Source organism: Oryzias latipes, chromosome 15 (assembly GCF_002234675.1).
Source record: "Oryzias latipes chromosome 15, ASM223467v1".
NCBI lineage: Eukaryota > Metazoa > Chordata > Actinopteri > Beloniformes > Adrianichthyidae > Oryzias > Oryzias latipes.
The window spans coordinates 16,541,788-16,565,743 of NC_019873.2; the positions used below are offsets into that span (position 1 = coordinate 16,541,788).

The window sequence follows — 23,956 nt, forward strand, 5'->3', positions numbered from 1 at the left end:
ATATATATACATATACATATATACACATATACACACACATACATCAACACGTACATACACACACACACACACACCCACACATACATATAGATACATATATATATATGTGTGTGTGTGTGTGTGTGTGTGTGTATATTATATTATATTATTATATTTATATATCCTCCATCTTGAAAGAAATTCTACAAGAACACGTTAAAAACACCAAAACCATGTTTTTCATTGGAGTGGGTCCTTAATGATCACACATGAGATTTACAAAACATTTTTAGCCCAAAAAGCTTAAAGGTGATATGAAATTAAAAACTTTCACAATACCAAACTCTCTAACCAGCAGCAGCTTGAGCATGTGTTGCATTGTATATGTTATCTTAAAACCACCCTTGTTTTATTACCTGGAAAGCATTAAGAGCTCTATTGTAATTAAACTACACTAGGGGAAATCCAGGCTCCAACTGGTGCCAGAGTCTGAGCATGGGCGTGTTAAAAAAAAAGGAGTGAGATTGTGAATAACGAGTCATCCCCTGCTGAGACAGATCACATTTGGTATTACTTTAACCTTGACAGAGTAGAATGTCTGTGTGGGTGTGTGAAGTTACTGTGGCTGGGAGTAAAAAACACAAAAATATCTGGAAGACTTGAAATCAAACGCTATAAAGGAACTTTGCTTCATGTAATATCTCTTTTCCCACTAATCTGACTAACAGCAGAAGCTCTTGAAGTAGTTACAGCGCTCTCATATTTATGTTTTGAACACATGAGACCACGGCATACTTTCAAGCTTAATTGAGTTCGTGCTTCGTGACAATGAATATATGCTTAAAATAAACAGCCCGCAAATAACGACTTTTGTTATTTCTCCTCTGAACTCTTTCCAAGTTAATTTTCCACATCTGATGTCATAACTAATGGGAACATCAAGATCTGGATAACATAACAATACCCATGTGTAAAATAATGACATGAAGAAACCAGCAAGGGAAACTTTTAGACTTTTATTGCTCAGGGAAGAAAATGGAAATTGGCACAGGACCAGAAATAAGAGACGCAGTAGAAAGGAAACCACAACTGAAAACTACAAACTCCAACATGTTTCTCTGAAAATATTTCCAGATCCTCTGTCAGGTTTCGTAAAGTAACAATCCATGAAAGTCAGGCAGAAACATGACTTTTTCAGTCATGACAGAAAAATAAGGTCTTCTCATGTAACAAGGAGAGATGGTTGTGCTATTCCTTTTAAGGGGCATGGCGGTAAAACAAACAATGAATCAAGAGCCGTTTCTCCTCCTCTTCAAAAGAGAAATGGGGGGGACAAGGGAGAGAAAAAAAAAGCCCCGGAGAGTTCAAGAGGCTCTGTGGGATTTTTTTTGTTATTTTTCCTCTGAACAAAAGTGCTGGCAGGAAAGCGGCAAAACTACATTTCATACAGCTGGTCTGGCACCAGGCCCCAGGCCAAGAAAGGAAATGTACTATTAAATGTGACTTATTGGAGAGACAGAGCAGAGGTTGTGAAAGAAAAGAGAGGAAGGAATGAGACCAAATGGAGAGAGAAGAAGGGGAGGGGAAAAGGACTAAACAATGGAATAAAAGCGTGTTAATACAAGGCAAATATTGCTGTGACTAAATTGGAAATGTTGTAGTTTCTTTTGATGTGGCTTTAAATGGTGAAGCATTTAAATTGAGGCCATATTACAAAAGAAAAACACTTATAGTGTTTATGGTAATTATATTTTCTTTAGCTGTGAAATAGTCCAACTTGTGATTGATTATCGAGTAAGAACAGGGTCTTATAAGATATATATACAAGGGAGTATTGGATAATGATGTATGGGAAAGACATGTCTGACTTGGTCTGGGTCAACTTCATGGAATGTCAATAATGGGCGAGGGAGGGGATTTCATCGGCCCGGATAATGTAGGAGCTTATCCCGGGAAATTACTGCTGCCTTAAATAGTTTTAAATGGAAAGTCTAAAAAAGGTTATGTTACAAGCAAATCCTGTCATGCTCAAAGTGATTAGTTTTGTCAACAAAAACAAGATATCTCATAAAGAAAACATTACAGCTTATGTTTGTTGACTAATGTCTTTAAACTATTTTTCTTTTGTTATGTCAGTTTTTCCACTGTAAATGTTTGCGCCCTCTTTTATTGTTTTTCAAACTTTCAAATAAATCTGTCAATAAAAAGACAACACTAGTTTCAAAACTGTTCAAATATAAATAAGTCAAGATTGTGTAATATGTTATACGAAACGCCTGTGACACAATACCACTTTAAGAAGCAATTTCCTCATAAGCTGAGAAACCGTTGAGCTTGGCAGCCAAAGCTGGGTGTAGTTAATCATTTATGCCACTTGGGGGCGTGTGCTGCCATGACAGATTTCAGGGAAGAATTTCATCAGGGTAGGAGAAGCAACATTTTTATGTGCTCAATAAAGACTTAACTTGTACCTTATGACGACTTATCATCTGGATTTTGTTTAAGCAGCCGGTTTTTCTTCATTGGTAACAAGCAACTAAAATATGCATGGGTGAGATTAAAGATTAAAAAGTCAAATAAAAATCTGTCTTGTGTAATTTAGCTAAAGGATCATTCTAATATATTTGTTAACAGGGTAAGTCATCAAAGCACAAGTGTCAGCTAAGCAGGTTTATAATAATGGATTACACATATACAAAAAAAACAAACAACAAGGTGACTTTACCAGCAAATGTGCTGCTGTCATCTGCATTTTATGTTACAGGAACAGGCAGTGTGCTCAAATCCAAGAAATGCCTAAGTCACTAAATAAATGGAAAAAGGCTGCAGGCTGTTCCATTTCAACAGTTTCCCCTCCCATCTGTGCTGAAATTAATTTTAGCTGGTGTTGTGTTAAGATCACACAAGCTGCTTCATGCACAGAAAAAGGAACTGTTTTAAAGGCTGAAGGACAAGTCCCAAGGGCTGCAGAAAGATTTAGAGGAAATAAAATAACTTACTTTTACGAGCCTACAAGGGGGAAAAAAAGAAAAACACAGGGAATGTAATACTAAAATGTTTTTATCAAAATAAAAGCAGCGATTAAAAAAGAATCATATCAAGAAGAAAACAAAGCTGAAAAAAAGAGAGATGCCAGCAGAGGGATAAACAGACATTGTAACTGGTCCCTCTGCTCTGGATTGGTGCCTCAAAGCTCCTCTTTTGTCTCGAAGCCAAACTACTTGAGGTGACCCTCATTCATGCAGTTAAAACAGGAGGGCAGCAGAGGAATGTATGAAAACGTAAGTCTTTTGTCAAGATTGAAAATACCAGATTTAAAACGACCTCTACTGTTCCCCTGGGGTTTGCTCTCATTGGCTGTGGCTGCTGTTAAATGTTTGCCATCGCAAGTGTGAGCCAAAAGTACTAACTTAGTAAAATAAATGTGTACCATCCTGCATAAAAGAACACTCAAGGCTCCTATTAAGCCTAAATAATATCTAAAAATCTGTTTTCTTTGGCTGACCTGAAGTGGACTGAAGTATAAACTAAAATGTATTATTTTTTCAGCTATTAATCCCAGTTGACTTGAATAGATTCTCAATTGCCAGTCACACATCAGTGATATAAACTGTGATTTCTCATTGTCACAAAGGAAAGAACCGTCAGACCTTTTGATCAAATTCCACACATAAAGAAATCACACAATATTGTGATTTGTTAGATTGCTGCTAAAAAAAAAAGCCTATTTTTTATCGCTGAATGTTCAATGAAGCATTTGTCATGGAGATACCATCAGAGGTTAAAATAGCTGCCTGCTATTTTAGTGTAAAGAACATGCAGCCCTTTGGCTGCATTCCCAATGTAGTTGAAGTCCAGAAGAGTCACAGAGATATAAAGAATTTTGGCAGGGCTTTTGATCCAGACAGCATGTTGAGACTTTGTTTATGGAGTAATGGAATGAAGAAAGACAACATACAACAATGTTCTCATCTTATCCAGCTCGTTTCTTTTATTTATTACAGTTTTATTCCTTACTATCAACACATTAATGCCCGTTTGATAAAATATGTCACTATTGATGTTTGTCTTTGCTTGTTTTTCTAGCTTGGAGGTTATGAAAGAAAAGCCTTTATCCAGTGGAGTCCACTGATACCCCTCTGCTTTAGCATGAGAGGCTGCAATAAATGAAATCTTTGTTTGGGCTGCCGCATTAGAAAAGGCAGCACATCTGCAAAACAGCAAGGACAAAGCGGAGAGATGCTGACGAGTGCATGATTCTGAGAATGCAGTAGAGTGAGATTTATAAAAGGAAAATGTTCATCTCTTTTGCCTGAGCCAAATTTGATCCCTTATTTTCCCAGCGTTCACAGTGTTAAGACTGAATAAAGGTTTCCTAACAATGCATTTTTTCTCTCTCTTTTTTATCTACAGAGCAGCTTTAGTGAACGCACAGGAACATCGATACCAAGAGAAATGAATAAAGGCTCAATCAATAAAACATCTAGTCGACTAAAATTGGATCAGGCATTCATCTGTCTTTAAAGAAACACATATCTGCATGATCTGAGCCAGAGAATATTTCACAAGCCCCCGACTCTGTGCACACTATATCTGGCAAACATCTAATACTTTTAAGATGAAATGATTTAATCCACTCCCCCCCCCATCAGGACTCTACGCTTTTGCCCAAAACCTCAGAGTTTTTAAATAGCAAATTATTCTAAATTGCTTCTCTGTTGCCATGGATACCCCCCATCCTATCCCCCTCCCACCCCACCGCCAACCCCGCTGTGCAATTACATTAGAGTGCCAAAGCATGGTGAGGTATTAAAAATCTGTAACAGGCAGAAATTAACAGAGATATGGAGGAATGTGATGTTTCTGTAACAAGAGATCACGCAGGAAAGCAGGAAGATTAAATATGTAGGAGCTGTTAAAAGGCGCTGACCTGTATAATGAAAGAAACAGCATGAAGTGCAAGGCAGGGAGCGGGAGGGCGGGAGGCAGGCTGGGGTGGAGGGGGGGGGGTGCACAGAGAAAATGGCACAGCACAGAAGCAAAAGGCAGTCTATTTCAAGGTTATTGATGCCATCTTTTTCATGACCTCGTTTTTAATTCAGAGCGCTGGGCTCTGACAGCTAATCTGGGGAAACGGTTTAAATAAATATCATTAAAGCTTCCCTGTAGCTGTAGCGGCAGACCTTGGCTTGGACGGTTCTGCATTGATTTTTCGATGCGTGCTAATGAACGGCGCTCTATGACTAAACAACACTAACTTTAGAAATGACAATTAGCCGAGGTTATCTCTTGTTCAATCCCAGCAATGCAACTTCATTTCTACTAGTGATTACTGCGAGCCTCTGGACAGTATAAATATAGTGATTATGCCCTTGGCTCCATCTTTCACAATAACATCTCCTAGGAAACCGTTTCATGTGATTTTACCATTAAGGCTGTAAAGGGATAATGTGTGTAATTTAAAAAATATATATAAGTGAACTAAAAGCTTGTGGATATTAGTAGTCTTTAACCTAAATAAATCCAAGACAGCCAAGAATATCCACCTAATTGAAAGCAATTATAATCTGAAATATTGCTTCCCCCCTTCCTGGTTTTTACCCTACTATAATTTGGCTTGCTGAGGCAAATCTGATGTGAGGGGAGCAAAGCATAGGTGTTGTTCCAGTTTGTAAACTGCACATTCTTGTTTGTGAATAACATTTCTGTAGCACGTTGACTAATGATTAAAGGTGGAAACAAAGACGCCTCTGGGGAACAAACACACACTTGAGCGAGCTTACAAACAGCCTCATTCATCATGCAAAGAGAATGGGCATGTTTGCTGAGTTAATACATTGAAGCTAATTGCCCTTCAAGCAGCCCAAACACCAAGGCTCAGCTAAAATTATTCCCCTGAATGGAAACTTGCTCAGCTTCAGCTGATCTCACCCCCTTCCTCACACACACGAACATCGTGGTCACCGCGCACTCGTACACCTTCTCTCTGTCAGCCTGGTACTCACTGCAGTGTGTGGATATTATTGCTTTGTATTGATTCAGCATTATTTTCTCTCAGCTGCTTCACGGTGGCTGGAGAGGGAAAGGCCAGCGCAGCAGCAGTCACACCTCAGCACTTCCCACATGAATTTGTCCAACGCTGCCCGCCTTCCTGTGACCCTATTTACACCTTACTGTCTCATGAACAATATAGCTTCTCACATCTGGCCTTACAGTAATTTATAAACCCCACAAACCCAGAATAATTCCTGACTTTTGCTGTTATCTAACTTTTTTAATCCAGTGATTGATGGTTCTGAATGTTATTAAAGTCCCACTCCGATCATCTTTTGATTTATTGTAAAAGTGTTCCCAGTGGTCTTTAAATAACGATTATGCAGTCTTTAGCCAAAATTTAAAAAAAAAACTGTCATTTTCTAGGACATAGTTTCTACAGATCAGCTGGAGTTCATCAGAAAGTTGCCTCTGAGTTGTAAGCCCATCCCCATTTCCCATCATCCATCTGTTTACATGCTCTCCTGCTTGCTTACAGCCACTTACGACGCCAACCCTAACATTACCACCTTACTGGTGCAACAAATATGGCAAGCAATATGGGAAGTATTTAACCGTACAGTTTGGAGCTAAATACCAGCTTAGACAAGGAAAATGAGGACTTATATGAATCGAATGGTCTGCAGGTGGACGCATTAGAACAGAGTGGAGCAGGGAGCTTGTTGCCCACAGATTGTGACATCAACGTCTCTGTTACAGTCTTTTTATTACTGCATTTTTTGTCCGCTCCTGATTCATAATGATTGTAATAAAGAAATACTCAGAAATGCAATTCAAGATAAATTTTCTTCATGCATATCCTCCATCATGGGAAAAGAAGCTACAAGAACATGTTAAAAACAGCCAAAACATGACTGTCATTGGAGTAGGTCTTTAACAACAGTGTGCTACACTGCAGAAGTTCCTTTAAAACTCAACACACCTATTCCTGGATGAGGCAACACACCATTTATAGTCACATTACATACAAACACAACAAACCAAATAATACACTCTCACACACATAAGGTTTTGCAAGCTCCCTGGAAAAGCCACCTCAACCACTGCTGCAGGGGCTTGCGAAATCGCTTACAACATGCAATCTTGACACAATCTGAAAATGACTGGCTCCCTCATATGGCACTGCTGGCATCCCGGCTGTATTACTGACAGGTGTGTGTGCGCTTGAGTTGTGCTGATGCATAAACCTGGAACAGCCGGAGGTATGTGGAGAGGGTCGCTGGCCTCAAGGAACGACCTGCTTGACGAGCAACTGGTTATCTCTTACAGGAAAGATCGCATTTGGCATTTGTTTAACCTTGGAAAACTTGCTGCCCTGTGTGTGTCTGTGTGCAGTCGACACTGCACAAAACCCATACAGCTCCCTCAGGATCATATCCATATGCTTGCTTCAGTTATGCCATCTGAGTGATTATAAAGTAGTGGTTCAAAATGCTGCAGCATCTCGCTGAGTGACTGAATAAAAACATAACCTGTGTTTTGTTTTTTTGCTTGCAGCATCGTGCGCTTGCCATGCATATGTATGAGAAAGCATAGATTCTGTGAATCCATGTAAGTCAGTTAATAATTCAAAACTTTGCTGTTATTCCAGCTCTTTAATCCTCTTTTGGTGTTGCTTGTAGAACAGAATGGAAGGGGATTACAGAATAATTGGTTCCATAGTGCTAAACAGCTGCTCAATTAATCCCAAGAAAATAACAGAATCTCATCTCAGTGTGAACTGACTTTGGTTTATAAGGAACTGACTTGTTGATACAAAACAAAGTAGATAAATTAAAGCTGGATGTAAAAATGCAATCCTGTCGATCTTTACATAGAAAAAGAAAAATAATTCATTGAATCCAAAAATCTTTTAATTAAAGGTAATTTCTGGTATTTTATTTGGCTACTGTTTAGTACTACTTATAAAACTTCATATTGAAGACCCACTCAAATGCTTATAGCATTTTTCTCATGACAGAGGACATTTAAGATTAAAACTGCATTTCTGAGTATTTCTTTATTCAAATCGTGGTGGATCAGGAGCAGATAAAACCTGCTGTTTGAAAAAGCTCTCAGCTGTGACGCAGGAACTGAAATGGGCGGGCTAAAGTCTCCCTGCCCTGCTCTATTCTGATGCATCCACTTGCAGACAAAAAAAAAACAATTTATATCTTCGACTTCCCTGTTGGAGCTGCCATCTGGCTCAGAACTGAAGAGCTGGATAGCTCTAACATTGCTCGCTGTTTTTGTTGCACTGCCAATGCTAGCTTGGGGTTGTGAGGGGCTGTAAGCTAGCAGGATAGTTTAAACATGGGATATCAGCAGAGGGTTACTTCCACGCTACCCTTCCCGCTCACAACTCAAAGGCAATTTTCAAACAACTATGAAAGTGTATCTTCAATAATGACACTAGCTTTTCATTTAGGCTAAAAACTGCATAATCATACTGTAAAGACCACTGGAAACACAGTTACAGTAAATGTTTGGATTGGGACTTAAACCTATTAACCCAACAAAACTATTCTTGGATAGGCAATTGAAAAAATAAATCAATATTTAAAAAAGACCGGTTTAATGCCAGTTTAATTTCAAACTGGAATCAACCTGACTGAGTAGTTTTGCAGTGATAACCAGTCATAACATTCAGTAGTAGTGTGTTGTTCAATGCATTTTTGTCAGAGCAGTGCTCTTGCTTACAAGATCATTATATGTTTTGCTGCTTTAAATGAGGCATTATTTTAGATGCTGTATCATTCAGAATGGTAGAAAGCTACCTTAGTGTTTGGCAGCAAGAAAAAGTAGCTCACCTCTCGTAGTGTCTCCGTGTACATGTGGCAGCACTTGTGCTGCTGGGGTTCCCGCCCAGTTCATCATATACATGTTTCCATTGCCTGCGAACCGTGATCTAAAGAAACAGGCAAGAAGACACAGGGATAAGACAAAGAGAAAAAGACAAACAGACCATAAAACTGGACGGTTGGGGGGAAGAAACCCAATTGGTTGAGATCATTTAAAGTTCTCAGGGAGTCACTGAGTCGCGGTGTTCCAGTTATTGAATACTCAACACCCAATTCTCCAACATAATAAGCTCACATGCAGACAGTTATTCCAGCTATAACTCCTTATTACAAAACAGATGGGAATAACAGATGAGTCCTTACACAAAACACAAAGATCCACTAAACCAACAAAAACCTCAACATGAAATGTGAGATCAGCCACTGAGCCTGAAGTCCCACTCCAATCATTTATGATCTATTATAAAAGCCTCCGCTGTGCTTTCTAGTTATGATTATGTCATTTTAGCCAAAATCCAAAAACCTGCGTCGTTTTCTAGGTCATAGTTTCTGCAGAGTGGCACAAGTTGATCAGAAATTTTCCGCTGAGTGCCAAGAATGCCATAAAAACACAATTTTTATTGGAGTGGGTCTTTAAAAGCATTCAAGCCTCACCTAACTGTGTGCTGACTTTTGCTATATTATAAAGACACAAGCATGAGCAACACTGCTGATGACTTCACATCAAACAAGGGCTGAGCTTTGGAAATGTGCACATATGAATAATAAACAAAAAAACGGCAGGTATGGCTGCCAAGGTAAATGCCTTATACGCTCTTATTTCTGACTCATTTTGGCTGTCTGTGCGTATTGCCCAGTATACTGTAAACAGTGGGAGAATATACATATATATGAATGCATTTCACGACATCTCCAATGTGTGTGTGTGTGTGTGTGTGTGTGGGGGGGGGGGGGTCGAGCAATTTATCCAATTTCCTTCTGCGCAGTACAGGACACGGGAACATGTGTTTTACACATCAAAGGAGCTTTAGAAACAAACAGCACCAATTCTGCCCAAAGTGGCTGCAAGCAATAGGCTCTTCTTGGGAAAATCCAGAATGACCTCTAGGGGCTAAAGAAGGGCAGAAAAAAAACTTGGAGGGAAAGAAGGAGACAGGTACAGAAAGGAGTGGATATCCAGAGGAGTGAAAGAGAGAGTCTGAAACAGAGGAGAAGAGGAGAGGGGAGGGACGGCAGCAAAGAAACGAGGATATATTGCCACATATGTGAATACTTACCAGCTCATATCCTCCGAGTTTCTGAGCAGCTTGAAACATAGTCCAAAGGTTGACTATTGGAGACAGAAAACAAACAAGGCAGTTAGGAACTCTGGGAAAGAACCTGAGCTGATACAAGTTACATCATATAGAGTCATTTCACAAGAGACAAGAAGAATATTTTGATCTTTCAGTCAAGGCAACAAGTCAATTACAGAATGTAAGAATAATACACCATCAAAGGTTAAACGTTACCAGCGATTATGTAGCAATCAGGCATAATTTGTGCCTGCTATACTATCACACAGACTGAAAGATACTCTAATGCTGGCAAAATGACAGATTTTCATCATCCTCACACAATACAATGCAGGATGTCAGATCAAATGATGCAAATGAATACAGAGTAACTGTATAAACACCACAGTGTGATAAAATGCTGCATTTGTGAACCCTCTGTTGCAGCCTGCAGGTATGAATGAAAACCATTATAAGCATCAATCGCTTGGAAAAGTACTCAAACTTCTGTTTGAACTAATGCAAATTCATTTGCATTGATTTTCTCATGCAAATACCCGTGACAGGCCAGATAAAAATACAAGTCCTATGTGACGTTGTTTTTTTCCTTTTTCTAAAAATAGCCATTTAAGCTTGCAGAGAGGCTTCAAATTGCTCCAATACAAAATATTTCCCACAAAACAAAGAAGCTAGAAGTTCATTGGAGGAGTCTGTGTGCCAATGACATTTGTATTTGCTTCCTGTAACATCATTGTTTAACATTTTTATATGAAAGCCTATAAATAAGAAAAGGGGGCCTCGCCTGGGGAGAAATCCATCAAAATTCAATCTGTGCGTACACAAAGCCTTGCATTTGTCAAAATGACATTTTCCTATCTCCGCATTTGACAGCATTGATTTTTTTCCTTTCCCTCCTCTCTGCGACCGTTGTCAATGCACGGGTGGAATAACAAAGGGAGCTGGGTAGGTTTTCTGTTTGAACTGAGCACGCAGGCACAATGTGCTTTCTGACTGTGGAAACACAAAGATGGTCTATTTAACTGGCTTGTTATGCATCGACTGTAATTACCACAATCGCACACGGGTTTGGGAGGGGACAGAACACATAAAGGAAATGAGAGAACATGCCTTTTCTTAGATGTCTTGTCATTAGTAATTTCTTTTCTTAATTCCTCTCTGTTTGGCAGGAGCAATTATCACTGAGATAAGGATGACAAAAACAGCAACACAATGCAGCCTCAGTGACACACCGATGGCATGGCAATTAGACAACAGGGCTACGAGAAGAGGACAAATTGGAACTGATGTTTGCAATCACCCGCTGATGTCCGAGCAATGAGCGACGCGGGAATTGCCACAAGTGCGCACACTTATCAAATAATTTAGGAGAGCTTTCAGAATAAACAACGCGACCGCTAGTATTTCATTCCTTTCTTCCCCCTTAGTTCACAAACGCATTTTGTTTAACACCTTTTCTGCACCCACACAGCATCAGATGCAGCAGCTGTTCAGTTAACTCAATGACAAATAAGATGCACAAAAATAGGACAGTGAGTAACAAGAATAAACAACTGTTACCGTTGTTTATCATCTGTGACTGAGGCAGACTATTACATTGAGTTCTTTTCGCTCATTTTTGTTCTCATAAATACTTAAGTGATTCTTTAAAATGGAATAAATGTAGATCGGGTTGCTGGAATATGAATATTTGCTACTCTGTTGGCTCCAACACAGACTTAAGAAAGTCTTATGAATTAATAACTTTTATCTATTTAACATTCTGCGAGGACAAAAAGCTGCATTTTCTTCTTTTGTGTGCTTCTAACACAATGATTGTTTACTTTGGTTTCCAAGAACCAGAAAAAAAGGATGCCTTCAGCCTGCAAAATACCATCAAATGATTCCCTTTGTTTTGTTTTTTTAAGCATACTGTTGTCAAATTAGCATCTCTGCTCTACATGTTTAATGCATTCAGATCCTTGGGAGAAATAGAAATTCAGGACTAGAATGTTGCAGGAAAAACAAGCAGGCACTGTGTTGGGCCAGCAACATTAATATTACAGGTTTTGCAATGTAATGAGCAATTAGATTTAAAAGCAGACTGACTAAACGGTGATGAGTCATGCTGCTGGGATGCACAGAAACACGGATCTACAAACGAGGTCCACATTCGGATTAATTAAAGTCAAGGCAAACTGATATTTTACCGGCCGAGCCAACAAAGCCAGAGTAAATCTGGTAAATCATTCAACCATCTGTTGCTTTGTCAAGCTCCAAAGTACTTGATGAAAGAAAATTAATACAGAAATGCAACTAAAATAACACATTTTCACATTTCCATTGCAGAAAAGTGAGTTCTTTGATCCCCTGCGCATTTGTGCTGAGCCTAAAGGAACGAATATGAAAACGGCGGCTGATTACATCTAAGGGTTTGTATTAATTATGATGTGTTTTCCTTTTTTACTGCTTTTTATATGTGTTGATGTATTCTCGCTGCCAAGGACGAAGTTTAAACAGCATGATTTCACTATTTAATGAGGGCCCTGCTTATGATGTGGCTGGTTTATGGATTCAAAGCATGCACTGTATGTAAAACAGTTGGCGCGTGGACCTCGACTTTATTCTGAGCTCAAACAGAGAAATGCCAACTAAAAGTAAAGCCTATTGGGTATTTAATTCTGGTCCTCTCTTTCCCTCCTCCTTTCCTCCCGCTCTTGTCTCCCACAAACACGACGACCTATTTAAGCTACAACGTGTTGGCACCCAAGATGACAGGACTGTCAAAATACTGCGGTGAGGTTAGCAGAGTCAAGGCGACCACAGCTTTACCTGCATGTAATAGTTTAGAGTAATGAGTTTTACCATGCTATAAACTGTCACTGGTACATTCAAGAACACATCTTCCTCCCTCCAGTTCATTAGCTGGAGTTGACGTGCTGCTCTCTGATCTCAATAGCTCAATCCTTTTTGGCTTGTGACAGTAAATGCCAGTTCCTTCCGTGAACAAACTGCACATTTATTTTAAAAAACACACACACAGCTAGAGTCGACTTTCTCAGGTGTCTTGCCTCAAGATCAAACGACCTAAACAAATGCACTTTTTAGGAGAACAGAGTGCGTGTTTTTTTTTTCTTTCTGCCCTGTGCATTTTGAGTGCAAGCTAAGCTTCTGACCTATATTAGACATCTTTCATCTCAGGCAGACGTGTTTCCCATACATCTGATGTTCTTTTAACACTGTTAAAGGATCATCTTGGCCTTCAAAGCAAAAGCCCTCTGACAAGTGTGAGAAGTCATCCTCTCTTTATATGAAAGCCAAATAAAATATGTTTTGACTGAAGCCTCCCAAATCTTTTACAGGCTGCTGGAAGCAGTTTTTCTCAACCTGAACTATTTAGCCTATTTTATTATTATTTATTCATACGCAAACATTCTTTATACAATGCTTTTTAGAATATATATAGATACATTTGACTTTTGGCATATTGCTTGCTTTAGTCTCCCCCTGAAGCGCTCATGCTTTGTAATGTTATGACAAAGCAGGTACTTGCTTCTCATTTGATCACAACACGGGGGCAGTATAGTTAACATGTGGTTAAAGGTGCTGATTAAATCCCACACAGGGTTTTTCCCTGCTTGTTTACCATCTTGAACAGTTTCAGTCTAAACTGTAATTTGGAGTCTTTTTTTCTTCTTCAAAGCTAATTTAGCATGAAAATATTTTTAGCTTCTTTATTTGTGTATTATGTGATTTCCTACAGGTTTATTTTCTTTCACTCTGTATTGAGGCTTTTTTTTTTTGTTTCTTATCCCCTCTCAGTGTGTTAACCTTCCCCAACGGCAATGTTGTGACCTAAATTTCCAAAATAACGCTCGTAAAATCTACCCACACAAACTTTACTACTGCATCTACAAGAGTGCTCCTTTGTTTAAACAGTGAGGGAATAGGAAAGTAAGTTGCACTACTCACTCTGCTTGAAGCCGAGGAAGGGGATCCTCTCTATGGGCGTGTCTCTGTCTTTCATGTACTTGTACAGCGATACTAAGAAAGCCTGCTCCTCTGCCCGGTTCTCCTCTGATGCTTCCTCCTCTTTCTTCTCCTCCTTTCTGTCGCTTCTCTCCTCCTTCTCTTTTGCCCTCTCCTTTTCCTCAATTAAGGATTTTTTGTTGAGGCCAGTGGCCCTTTGCCTGGCTGGTGTGGTGATTTTTCCGTTGAGTACCGCTTTACAGTTGGGTTTGACCTGCAAAGGCACAGCATATGGAATCAGCAGGAACATTTTTAAAGGAGAGCTGAAACGTAAACGAGGTCAGACAGTTTGCATTAGATGGGTTTACCTTTAAGAGCAAAACAAACAGTGTTTTTTCGTGGCCCCAGAGGAAGCCTCTCATTGATTATGAATGGAACTGCTCTTCTTGTCATCACAGATTAGAGACAGACAAGTTTGACTTACGCTCTGGGAGAGAATCGCTAATATTAATTTAACTGTGCAAGGTCACAGAGATGGCAGCTTTTAGGAGAGATATTTATCCTACTTGAATTTCATTAACAATGCAAGAAAACTGAAAGAATAACAGACACAAAAAAACTGAGGTTATTGCGGCTGTAAATAAAACACTCGTTTCTTCCACAAACTACTGTGGTTTTCTTTTAATTTGTTTTGAGACACAGATGACTCCTTCATATTCTATTATTTATAATTTAGTGAGGTTCTACAAAAAAGAGATAAACATCTTGTCCTTCTGTGGGATCGTGTTGTACTCTTTAAAAGCTGTGTTGGAGAAGGAGAACATGGACACATAAGTGCTGCTCCATCCCCAATGCTATCAGTTTTAATAAATCATTGAATCAATGTATAAGATGAAAATAAAACATCATAACATATATTTATGAGCTTATTTTACTAAAAAAAAAAGAAAAAATTAAACATTTGGAATATTCTTAATTGCTCCCTGGGTTCTCACAAGTGCACCTTTTCCAGATTATGTCATGTCATTATGTAATCCATGTCCTTCAAAGTCACGTTTAAATTCATGCATGGACTGTTCCACTGTACTGCCACAGTGAGTGGATTGTATAACTGAAATGCATTGGCCTCATTCTGCAAGTGAAGCAATAATGAAACAGATAGCAAAAGTAACACCTTTAAAATCAAGCTTTCACACAAACACCCATCTTTAAATCACATTTTACAGCTGCCTAAAAATCTGCTGCGGTTGAATTGCTCTCTTTCAAAGGCAAATGTTTTGATAGTTAACTTCATTTTTTGATTTGTGCTGTGTATTTCTTCCAAAACTCCTCTAACCTCACCTTGGTTGTAGTTTTGCTCTCTGGGCTGAGCGGCTCCTGCGCTCCAACAGCTGCTGAACTCTGGGTCGACCCTGACGAGCCCTGACCCTGAGCCTGACCCTGGGACTCCCTCCTCTGCGAGAGGGACAGCTTCTTCTTCCGAGGTCGCCCCTTAAGATTGGGAGCTAAGGGAGAGGAAACAGTGTGATAACTGTCAAATCAGGCGGCACTGAGTGATTCATCCCTCTTTGTGGACGAGATCTGATCCTCTCACCTAAACATATTACCATACGATTTACAGTGAGAATAAAATACCTAAACATTGAAGGCCAAAGTGGATTTCCTGCCAGAAACTGTTGACTTTCAGCTGCTGAGAACAGAGGCTGTGACAGGACCGTTTACAACTTGGGAAAGGAATTTCAAAGGCCTGCTAGCCTGTAGCTAATTATTTCTAAGCTGGATCAGAGCTACATTGTGCTGAATAGTGTAGCAGGTTGCCAAATTGCTCCAGTGTGCTAGTAAACATGATCCTAAAGTTTGCTCTGAGCCTAAAAGTGTAACTACATTTAAATTTTGACGGATGTATTTTTAACGCTGCTGATGAGAAACAGTCAAAACAGTTAGGCAGTTGGCAAAATATTGCAAATTACAGATGCTGGTTAACCAACGAACCCACAAAGAAAAAAAAAAAAAAAGAGAGAAATTTCACACAGTTTCTGCAGGCAGAAATATTTTTGACAAATGAAAGAAAAAAAAACAGAAGCCTGTATGTGTTTCTTTAAGTAACACGTACAACAGGAACAAGCTGTACTTTGCTTCCATCTCCTCCTCTCACCATAAAACATTAAACTGAACTCCAGCGGTTCAAAAAGAAAAAAAAAAAAGATCATCATGTCTCTATTTTCAGTTTTCCTCTGGTTGGTCTGCCTATGTCTTAAAGCTCAATGCAGTTAATTAAAAACACATGAACCTGCCTGATAGGAGCTCTTTGTTTGAAAGGCTGGCAGATATAATTGCTCAGTTCATATTACACACACAATAAAGTATTTAAACCCACCAAGTCCTTTGTACGCCCACGTTTATGTCAATCCACGATTGTAATGTAACTTCTTGGCAGACTGCCTAGCCTGACTGCAGCAACACAAACAGAGATAAGCACAAAAGAGAGAAAGAGAAGAGGGAAGAAAAACCAAAGAAACTTCAAATAATCTAACTTCAGTCACACATTTATCAGTGTCAACACTTCTTCTTTCCATCCGCAATGACAATTAAATTCCATCCAAGGTTGCTTTTTTGCCAAAAGAATTCGAATGATTATTTTTGTCAGATCAAATACCATCAAGGAAGTGTTACAATAACACTGGAGCTGAATAAAATCAAACCTCATTAAAAGGGAGAAGTGCTCACAACCCATCACCCTATCGGTGTGTGTTGTTATTTTCACCACACGGTGGAAAAACAGCTCAAGGAAAATTCCAAGGGCATTTGCTGTGCATTTGTCTTCCCTTTGACACAGAAAAAAAAACAAGTTTTCAACACAGTAATCTTTACTTCGAAAGCATTGGGCGTGTCCCTTCTCTCTTTTCTCATTTAGCAGCTCGCTCTGCTTTCTTTTTTTTTGGCAAACACTCATTAAGTTGGAGAAAACCTAAATATCCTGTGAGTTAGCTATTACGGTCATTTGTGAGCGACACATAAACTCAGTTCACAATATTTATAATCTCATCCTGTAGCCATAATTTAGCCTTGGTAAACAAACACAGAGAAAATCCGATAAACTCTTAAAAGAACCAACTGATGACCATAAACCAGATATTAAAAGCATATGCTGGCCTTGCAATTAAACAAATATTGAATTCTTTCCAGTTTTTTTGCTGAGTAAGGTCCATGCTCAGAGAATGGGTCTCTTTTTAGTCCAATCAAGCCCTCTGCGATACCCTACACTCTCTTATGTAACAACTGTCTGTTTACATTTTTCATCAGGTCAAATGCTGCTGTGTACAAAAATGCTGCAACTGCAGCAAAACAAAGCTCTAAAAAAACAAAAAGGAAATAATCGATTCAGTGACTGAGAGCTGCTTAACACGCTAAAACACTGCAGCCAGGTTATAAATAAGATTGAATTACATCAAATGTATTATGCATTTATGTGTTTTTGCAGACAAACAGGCACAGAAGGTCAAGTGAAGACAACCTCCATGCAACAAAAAATATAATGGTGTTGCATAAGGGAGGAGTCACCTGCTTTAGAATGAGAAAATCTAACATGGAGCAACTTTGCGGATTGATTTTCTAGAATAGAAACATGGACATTTATAGTCTGCGGGAAAACAAAGCGTGCATCACAAGACAATGATTTTGCAGCACCCTGGGAGATGGGATATTTTTACCTCTCTGTGGGCATTAAGTGCATCTGTCAGTGTACCAGAAAAATAGGTTATTTAAGCATGTATGATACTGTACTTCCCTTTGCAAACCAAAAGCGGATGCTGACCAAGCTTCCATATTCATTTCTGATACTTTCTGCTTATGTGGGATGGTAACCTGACTAAAAGACATCACTCAAAAACGCATTTATAGGCACACATGTGCACATGGACTGACAAACAAAAAGAAAAGCCTACAACATTTTTCTGTTGACACAATGATGTAAAGCAGCTTACTAGAGGGAGGTGAGGCAATTCATACGCAAACACACACATACACAGGTTTGAGTGTTCCCTAGGGCGAGAATCCATCATGAATTGTCAAAGAGCCACGGACCATGGAAGTCAAGACAACTTCAGCCGAGATGACAACTTGGTCTCTGTATGATGCCAAATGCGCTCAGCTCTTATTAGCTATAAAACAAAGCTCTGTTTAATAATTTCACCCTCTCAGATTCAATTAAACACAGAGATAATGCTATTCCACTGATGTCAAGCATAATGGAAAAACTCATTAGGTAAAGCTTAGAAAGGGTTCTCATGGTTTTGTGCTCTGGAACCACAGGGAACCGACAAAGTAGACTGACTGACAGACTGCCTTTAAAGAGAGACAAAAACAAACAACCCTAACCACAGTTGAGCTCAGAGATGTTTTGCATTATGAAAAAAACCTATGAATGTGTTCATTTAATCAACAGTAAAAAAAATAAAAAAAATAAAAAATCTAGTTTAATGCAAACAAACACTCGACGTGCAACAAAAAGCTCAGGGATCTAAAAATACTTTGATGTACTTAAGCAGATTAGCAGCCAACTCATCCCTTCATTTGGCACTTTTGGCACAATAACACTCACGACTGAAATAATCAGTCACAACTTAGAATAGGATGTGCGCTGCGGTTTTGTATTTTTAGTCACACTAGCAATAAAGATCAAAGGCTGGCTAATTAGATTGGTCAGAAAATCAGTTTACTGGCATAGAATAGATTTTAAAAAACACAAGTGGGAGACAGATTGATGTTGAATTCTGTGCAGATGATGGGTTTTTGATGAGGATACCTTAATGTTTTGCAGCTAATTCATGCCTATAACAGAAAATATGTTTAATAGATTCTTTTTTTTTTAATTGACTAATACTTATGTAATCCTCTCAAAAATCCAATTATCCACAATGTTTTTTTTACTATTTTATTAGGTCCTAATTGTTATGTAACATATTTTATTTATGATCAAAGAAAGCACCATATTTGGACTTCCTTGGGAATTTTTTTTTATTATTTTTCCTGCATTCTTTACAAAAAGGTTCCAAGGATACACAGAGAAATAATTTGTGTCAAACTCTGTAGGTGAAGTACAATTAGACAATTCTCGTGGCTGAATTCCATTTATAATATTATAATTTTTCTTTTAAATACATTTTCATTATAATTTATAATATAAAACAGCTGTGTGACAAATTCAACAGAGCTTAAATGGGTGTGTTGTTAAACAGATGCTGCACAGATGGATGACAAGAACTATGGTATGTTCCTCCCAGTACATTTTCAGCATGTTGTTTGATTCATGCTATAAAATTAAAGACAATTCCATAAATGCAGGTATTTATCAGAATGGTTAGGGCTAAAATTAATTATGAGGATTAGAAAAAAGTCCTCCGATTCACCTACCACCTACTTTTAAATGGCTTTGAACGTTTAGACTAGAAGGTATTGTGGTAATCTCTGCTTTCTTTCAAGAAGATGGTGCCGTTCATCTCACAGGAGGTAAAAAAAGAAAGGAAGCAGTAAAGCTTTCTTTGTTAAGGATCCTTACTAAACAAACAGACCATTCTTTGTATTTTAGTTTGCCTGACGAAAGCTCGAGTGCTGAAATGTTGCAATGAATTTTCAGTTGTGCAAGCTAGGAGGGAGTGCGGGAATCCTTTTTACTTTCTATTTTAGTTACTCTAAAAGTGCCAAAGCTCAGACCTCTTAGCTTGCTGTGTGTCAAGCTAGTAAGCGCATTACTTTTTACATTTGATTTTATTTAAAGCATTTAAAGCTTTCTCGGAATATATATGTTTTTCCCCGAAGGCTTCCTGACAGAATTTTACTTTTGTAAAATGTAAAGAAATTTGCAACAAATTGGAAAATAAGCAGCCAAGTAGGCAGTGAAATGTCATTTTACTTCCTGTTTACACTAATGCTGGTGCGTGCATTCTTCAAGCCTTTATTGAAAGTCTAAGAAAAGATTCTCAAGTGTACAACATTGAAATGTGATCACACCAGTTGGTAATTTTGCCCAGATGAGCTGCTTTCCACTTCTGCCTCTGATAGTAGCTTTATCAAATTTTTAAAAACCCACTCTGATGAAAATCATGTTTTTGGTGTTTTTAACACATTCTTGTATAATTTTTCTGATGGTGGAGGACATATTTAAACAAAATTAAACTTAAATTGCATTTCTGAGTATTTTTTTAAAAAATCGTAAATCTAGAGCAGATGAAAATATGCAGTTTTGAAGCTACTACAGCAAGCCATAAGCTCCCTGCTCTTAAATTGGCACATTTCAGAGGCAAATTTCTAATAAACTACTGCTGCTGTGCAAAAAAACGCCCTAGAAAACAACACATATTTTTCTGTTTTGGCTAAAAATGTCATAATTATAATTTAAAGACCATAGGAACACTTTTAAAATAGACCAAAAGAGGATCGGAGTGAGACTTTAACCCTTTTGAAGTGAAAAGGCAAGCAAGTTGAGGATTAAATCTTCATGCTTTAACCATTAAAGAAGTCATTACTATCATGTCCATCAATAGGAAAGCCTGACATCATTTAAGGCTTTGCTGACACAACACTGACATGAGTCTGGTTCAGAGTGCTGCTGCTCCCCTGCAGTGTTTTTGGGACAAAACTCCTCACAGCTTTGTTTTAAAACAAGAGGAGCTGTCTTTGCAGCCTCGATTTCAATCACCTGCTGTTGCTGTTACATACAACTAAGGTCAAACTGCTAAGTTGGCCATTTATGGGCCTGTTTATGTGTTATTGAGTGTATTTTAGTAGGTGTGCAATAATGTGATTACACTGTCAACACACAAACTAAACCTGCAGGAGTTTGTTCGCAGACATGTTCGGCATTCTTTGTTTATGCCTTTTGTTTTCAGCTGCTATTTGGGTTCTAACATGGTTTCATTTGACAAATATTTGGCCACCATTTTGTTGACTTTTGTTCTCACTAACACATACTTTAATGTTCACACCTAATCCTTGAGTCTCGAAAGGCATCTTTCATTTTAATTGCTTGCTTTGTTTGTGTGCTTTAATGTCTGTTAAAAAATGGATTGTTGTTTCATTGTAATTTTATTGGAAAGTGAGTTTTTTGTTTGACATTATGTCCCCATTATTTTCCTTCCTTTCATATTTGTATCCAATGTTTGCTGTGAAGGTCAGCCCCCATGCTTGACCTTTATTTTATTTTTTGTTCCACAGATCACAACACACCGAATCACAGTTACATTTTAAACAGCATAATGCCTGTTTAGTCACTGATTCCCATTTATTAAAATTCTCAGCAAGTCTTATGAGGCAGTACTGATTAACCAATCTTCACTTATCAAAATTTCCACTAAAGCCTGCAGCAGCTACCGAGAAACACTCCCTTTTACAATACTTGAGGTACATTTATGTTAAAGGTCTTTCCAGATAAAATCACAGATATGAAGCAACATTTATCCAAACTGACAGCCTAAAGAAGAATGTCCCCTCTGCACTAACATGAAACCAACCTCCCACTTATGCCTCCACTCAAACTCCTAATTCTAGTTTAACATCAACTTCCTTTCAACATAAAGAGCCCCAAGTTCAAAGAGGTGAAAGAAGATGACTGAAGCATGACTAGGACAGGCAGTGACAGATGGAAAACGTGTTTTGACATATTTTACGATCTCAATTGGTGGCAAATCCCCCCCAAAGAACTTACACCTACTCAGCAATTAGGATCATAGCTCACAAGGAAAGAAAACATTCATGTAACATGTAACAGCTTGATGCCCGTCAGGACACTACAGCAGACACTGAATTAAAATACTTCTCATTTTATAAACAAAAGAAAACAGTTTGAATGAGGTTATCCAGTAAGAAGAAAAAAGAAAAACACACGCTGAAAGAGCAGCAGCAGACGAAACAAAAACACAGCGACATAACTTCCTGCTGATAAAACAAACCAGATCTTTAGAGCAAACACCGCAGCACCTTCTTCAGGACTTCAACAGAATGAAAAGTGAAGTCACAATCCAGATCTGCTTTAATCAGTCTTTAAGAGAGTCAGTTTCACAAAACTCCCAGATGAATCACAGGGTTAAAAATAATAATAGAATGAATAACAGGTATTTAACCAAACACAACTTGAAGTCATCTGTAAAACATCCCGCAAAGACCACCCCCTCAGGATAAAAACTGAGGGGTGCAAGTTAGGAGGAATCCTTCCCCAGGGAAAGATTTGTAAATGAAACTCTACTAACGACAACACACACACCCACACACACACACACACATCCTCACAGAAGGTCATTCATACTGGGTTTCAAGTTTGGAAATTTAAGGTGAGTCATAAAGCAACAGTGCAGACAAAGAAATTCCTGGTAATTAGTTACCACTAAAATTAGAAACAATTTTTTATAACAATATCATTTTTTAAAATTAAAATTAAAAAAGTGGTTGATGTAGAGCAGGGGTCTGCAACCTGAGGCCCTGGAGCCACATCTGGCTCTTTTTCTCTTCCACTCTGGCTCTTTGGCTATAAAAAATACTAACAACTGGAATACATGTTAAATTAGCTGTTTCGGATGAGCACACATTCTAATCTATGCACCACAATAGCACCTAGTTGTTGTTATAAAGATTAAAAAGGCCATATTTGACTTGGTTTTCTTGTTTTTTTAATACAAGTAAGCAGCAGGAAGATTTGATTTGACACAGGGTGTACTTTATTTTAAAAGGAACTTGTATGCGCAGCTGTCAAAGTCAAGAAGTTAAAGTTTTTATTCATGGAAAAAATGTAACATTTTTATAGTTCAATTATTGTAAATATTTAAAAGCTTAATGAATATCTTATTATTGGCTTTGTAGTGTATTTTTCTAAAAGGTTAAGTGAGACTTCGTCTCTCACTGGGTTTGGTCAATAGGAAGCTGGATCAAACGGCTCCTTTAGTGTTAAAGGTTCCTGCCCCCTTATATAGAGTAACAAATCCATCATGTGAAAATCATAACACGCTGTCATCCAGCGCCTGAGTAGCAAACTTTAATCTGCTGAGCAATGGAGCGTTTAATGTGTGATCAGTGAAGTGATATTACATTTTAGTTGAATATTTTAGCTCCACAATAAAGTGACAAGATGAGCTTCAAAGCAGAACAGTGAAGATCAGATTAAAAAAAAAAAAAAAAAGGAGCAATGATTGATGTCTCAGTTAGCAGTGACAGGCGACGGCGTTTCTTCACTAAACATCAAACAGCCATGAGGTTGGAAAGATTTCAAGAGTTAGGGCTCGAGATTTGCACTTGTCGGACCGCAGTTTCGGATGGCAATTCTTTGGGAAAAACACATCGGAGCTGACATGTTTCTTTCTTCAGCTCATTTCTGAGGTCAAAAATGTTTTTTGTGGGTTCACGACACATGTTACAAATTAATCAGATCAGAAGCTTTCCAAATTCAAATCAAGCCCCAGGCAAAGAGAGAGCAAAATGCAGAATGTAATGTTTAACACTTCAACAGCTTACTGGCTCAAATTTTAAATGTGAGATTTGCCAAGTAAATCGTCAATAAATCAGAACAGATATTATTTTACCCAGGATATACATATCCACTGGATTTTCATAACCTCTCATTAGTATTTCACTTTTACAGTCTCCTAAATCTCTCTCTCTCTCAGTTTCCTCCTACTGTCCAATTCTAGAAATCCAGTTGAAGGAAAAAGATCATAAAAATGTTCACTCACATATCAGTCAAAGTGAAATCACCATCTCTCACACTCCTGGCACGGTCACAGAGACACAGAGAGATATTGTTTTGATGATTCCTCCTCCAGGATGAGGGTTGAGATTGTTCTTTGTGATCATCTTTTTTTCCCTTTTGTCTGCTCACCAGAACTGCTAGTTAAGTTGATTTAAATTTGGTGCAGCCTG

At 38.4% G+C, this 23,956-nt stretch overlaps 1 protein-coding gene across 1 annotated transcript in view; it reads right to left on the minus strand.

The window, feature by feature from the left end:
• arid5b (AT-rich interaction domain 5B) overlaps nucleotides 1–23,956 on the minus strand; it is a 78,520-nt gene that overhangs the window by 5,375 nt on the left and 49,189 nt on the right. The window contains exons 5-8 of the mRNA XM_011484322.3: nucleotides 15,395–15,558; nucleotides 14,057–14,327; nucleotides 10,091–10,143; nucleotides 8,823–8,920 (exon numbers count right to left, since the gene is read on the minus strand). Of these exons, the coding sequence (XP_011482624.1) occupies nucleotides 8,823–8,920; nucleotides 10,091–10,143; nucleotides 14,057–14,327; nucleotides 15,395–15,558 (586 nt within the window). The remainder of the gene's footprint in view (nucleotides 1–8,822; nucleotides 8,921–10,090; nucleotides 10,144–14,056; nucleotides 14,328–15,394; nucleotides 15,559–23,956) is intronic.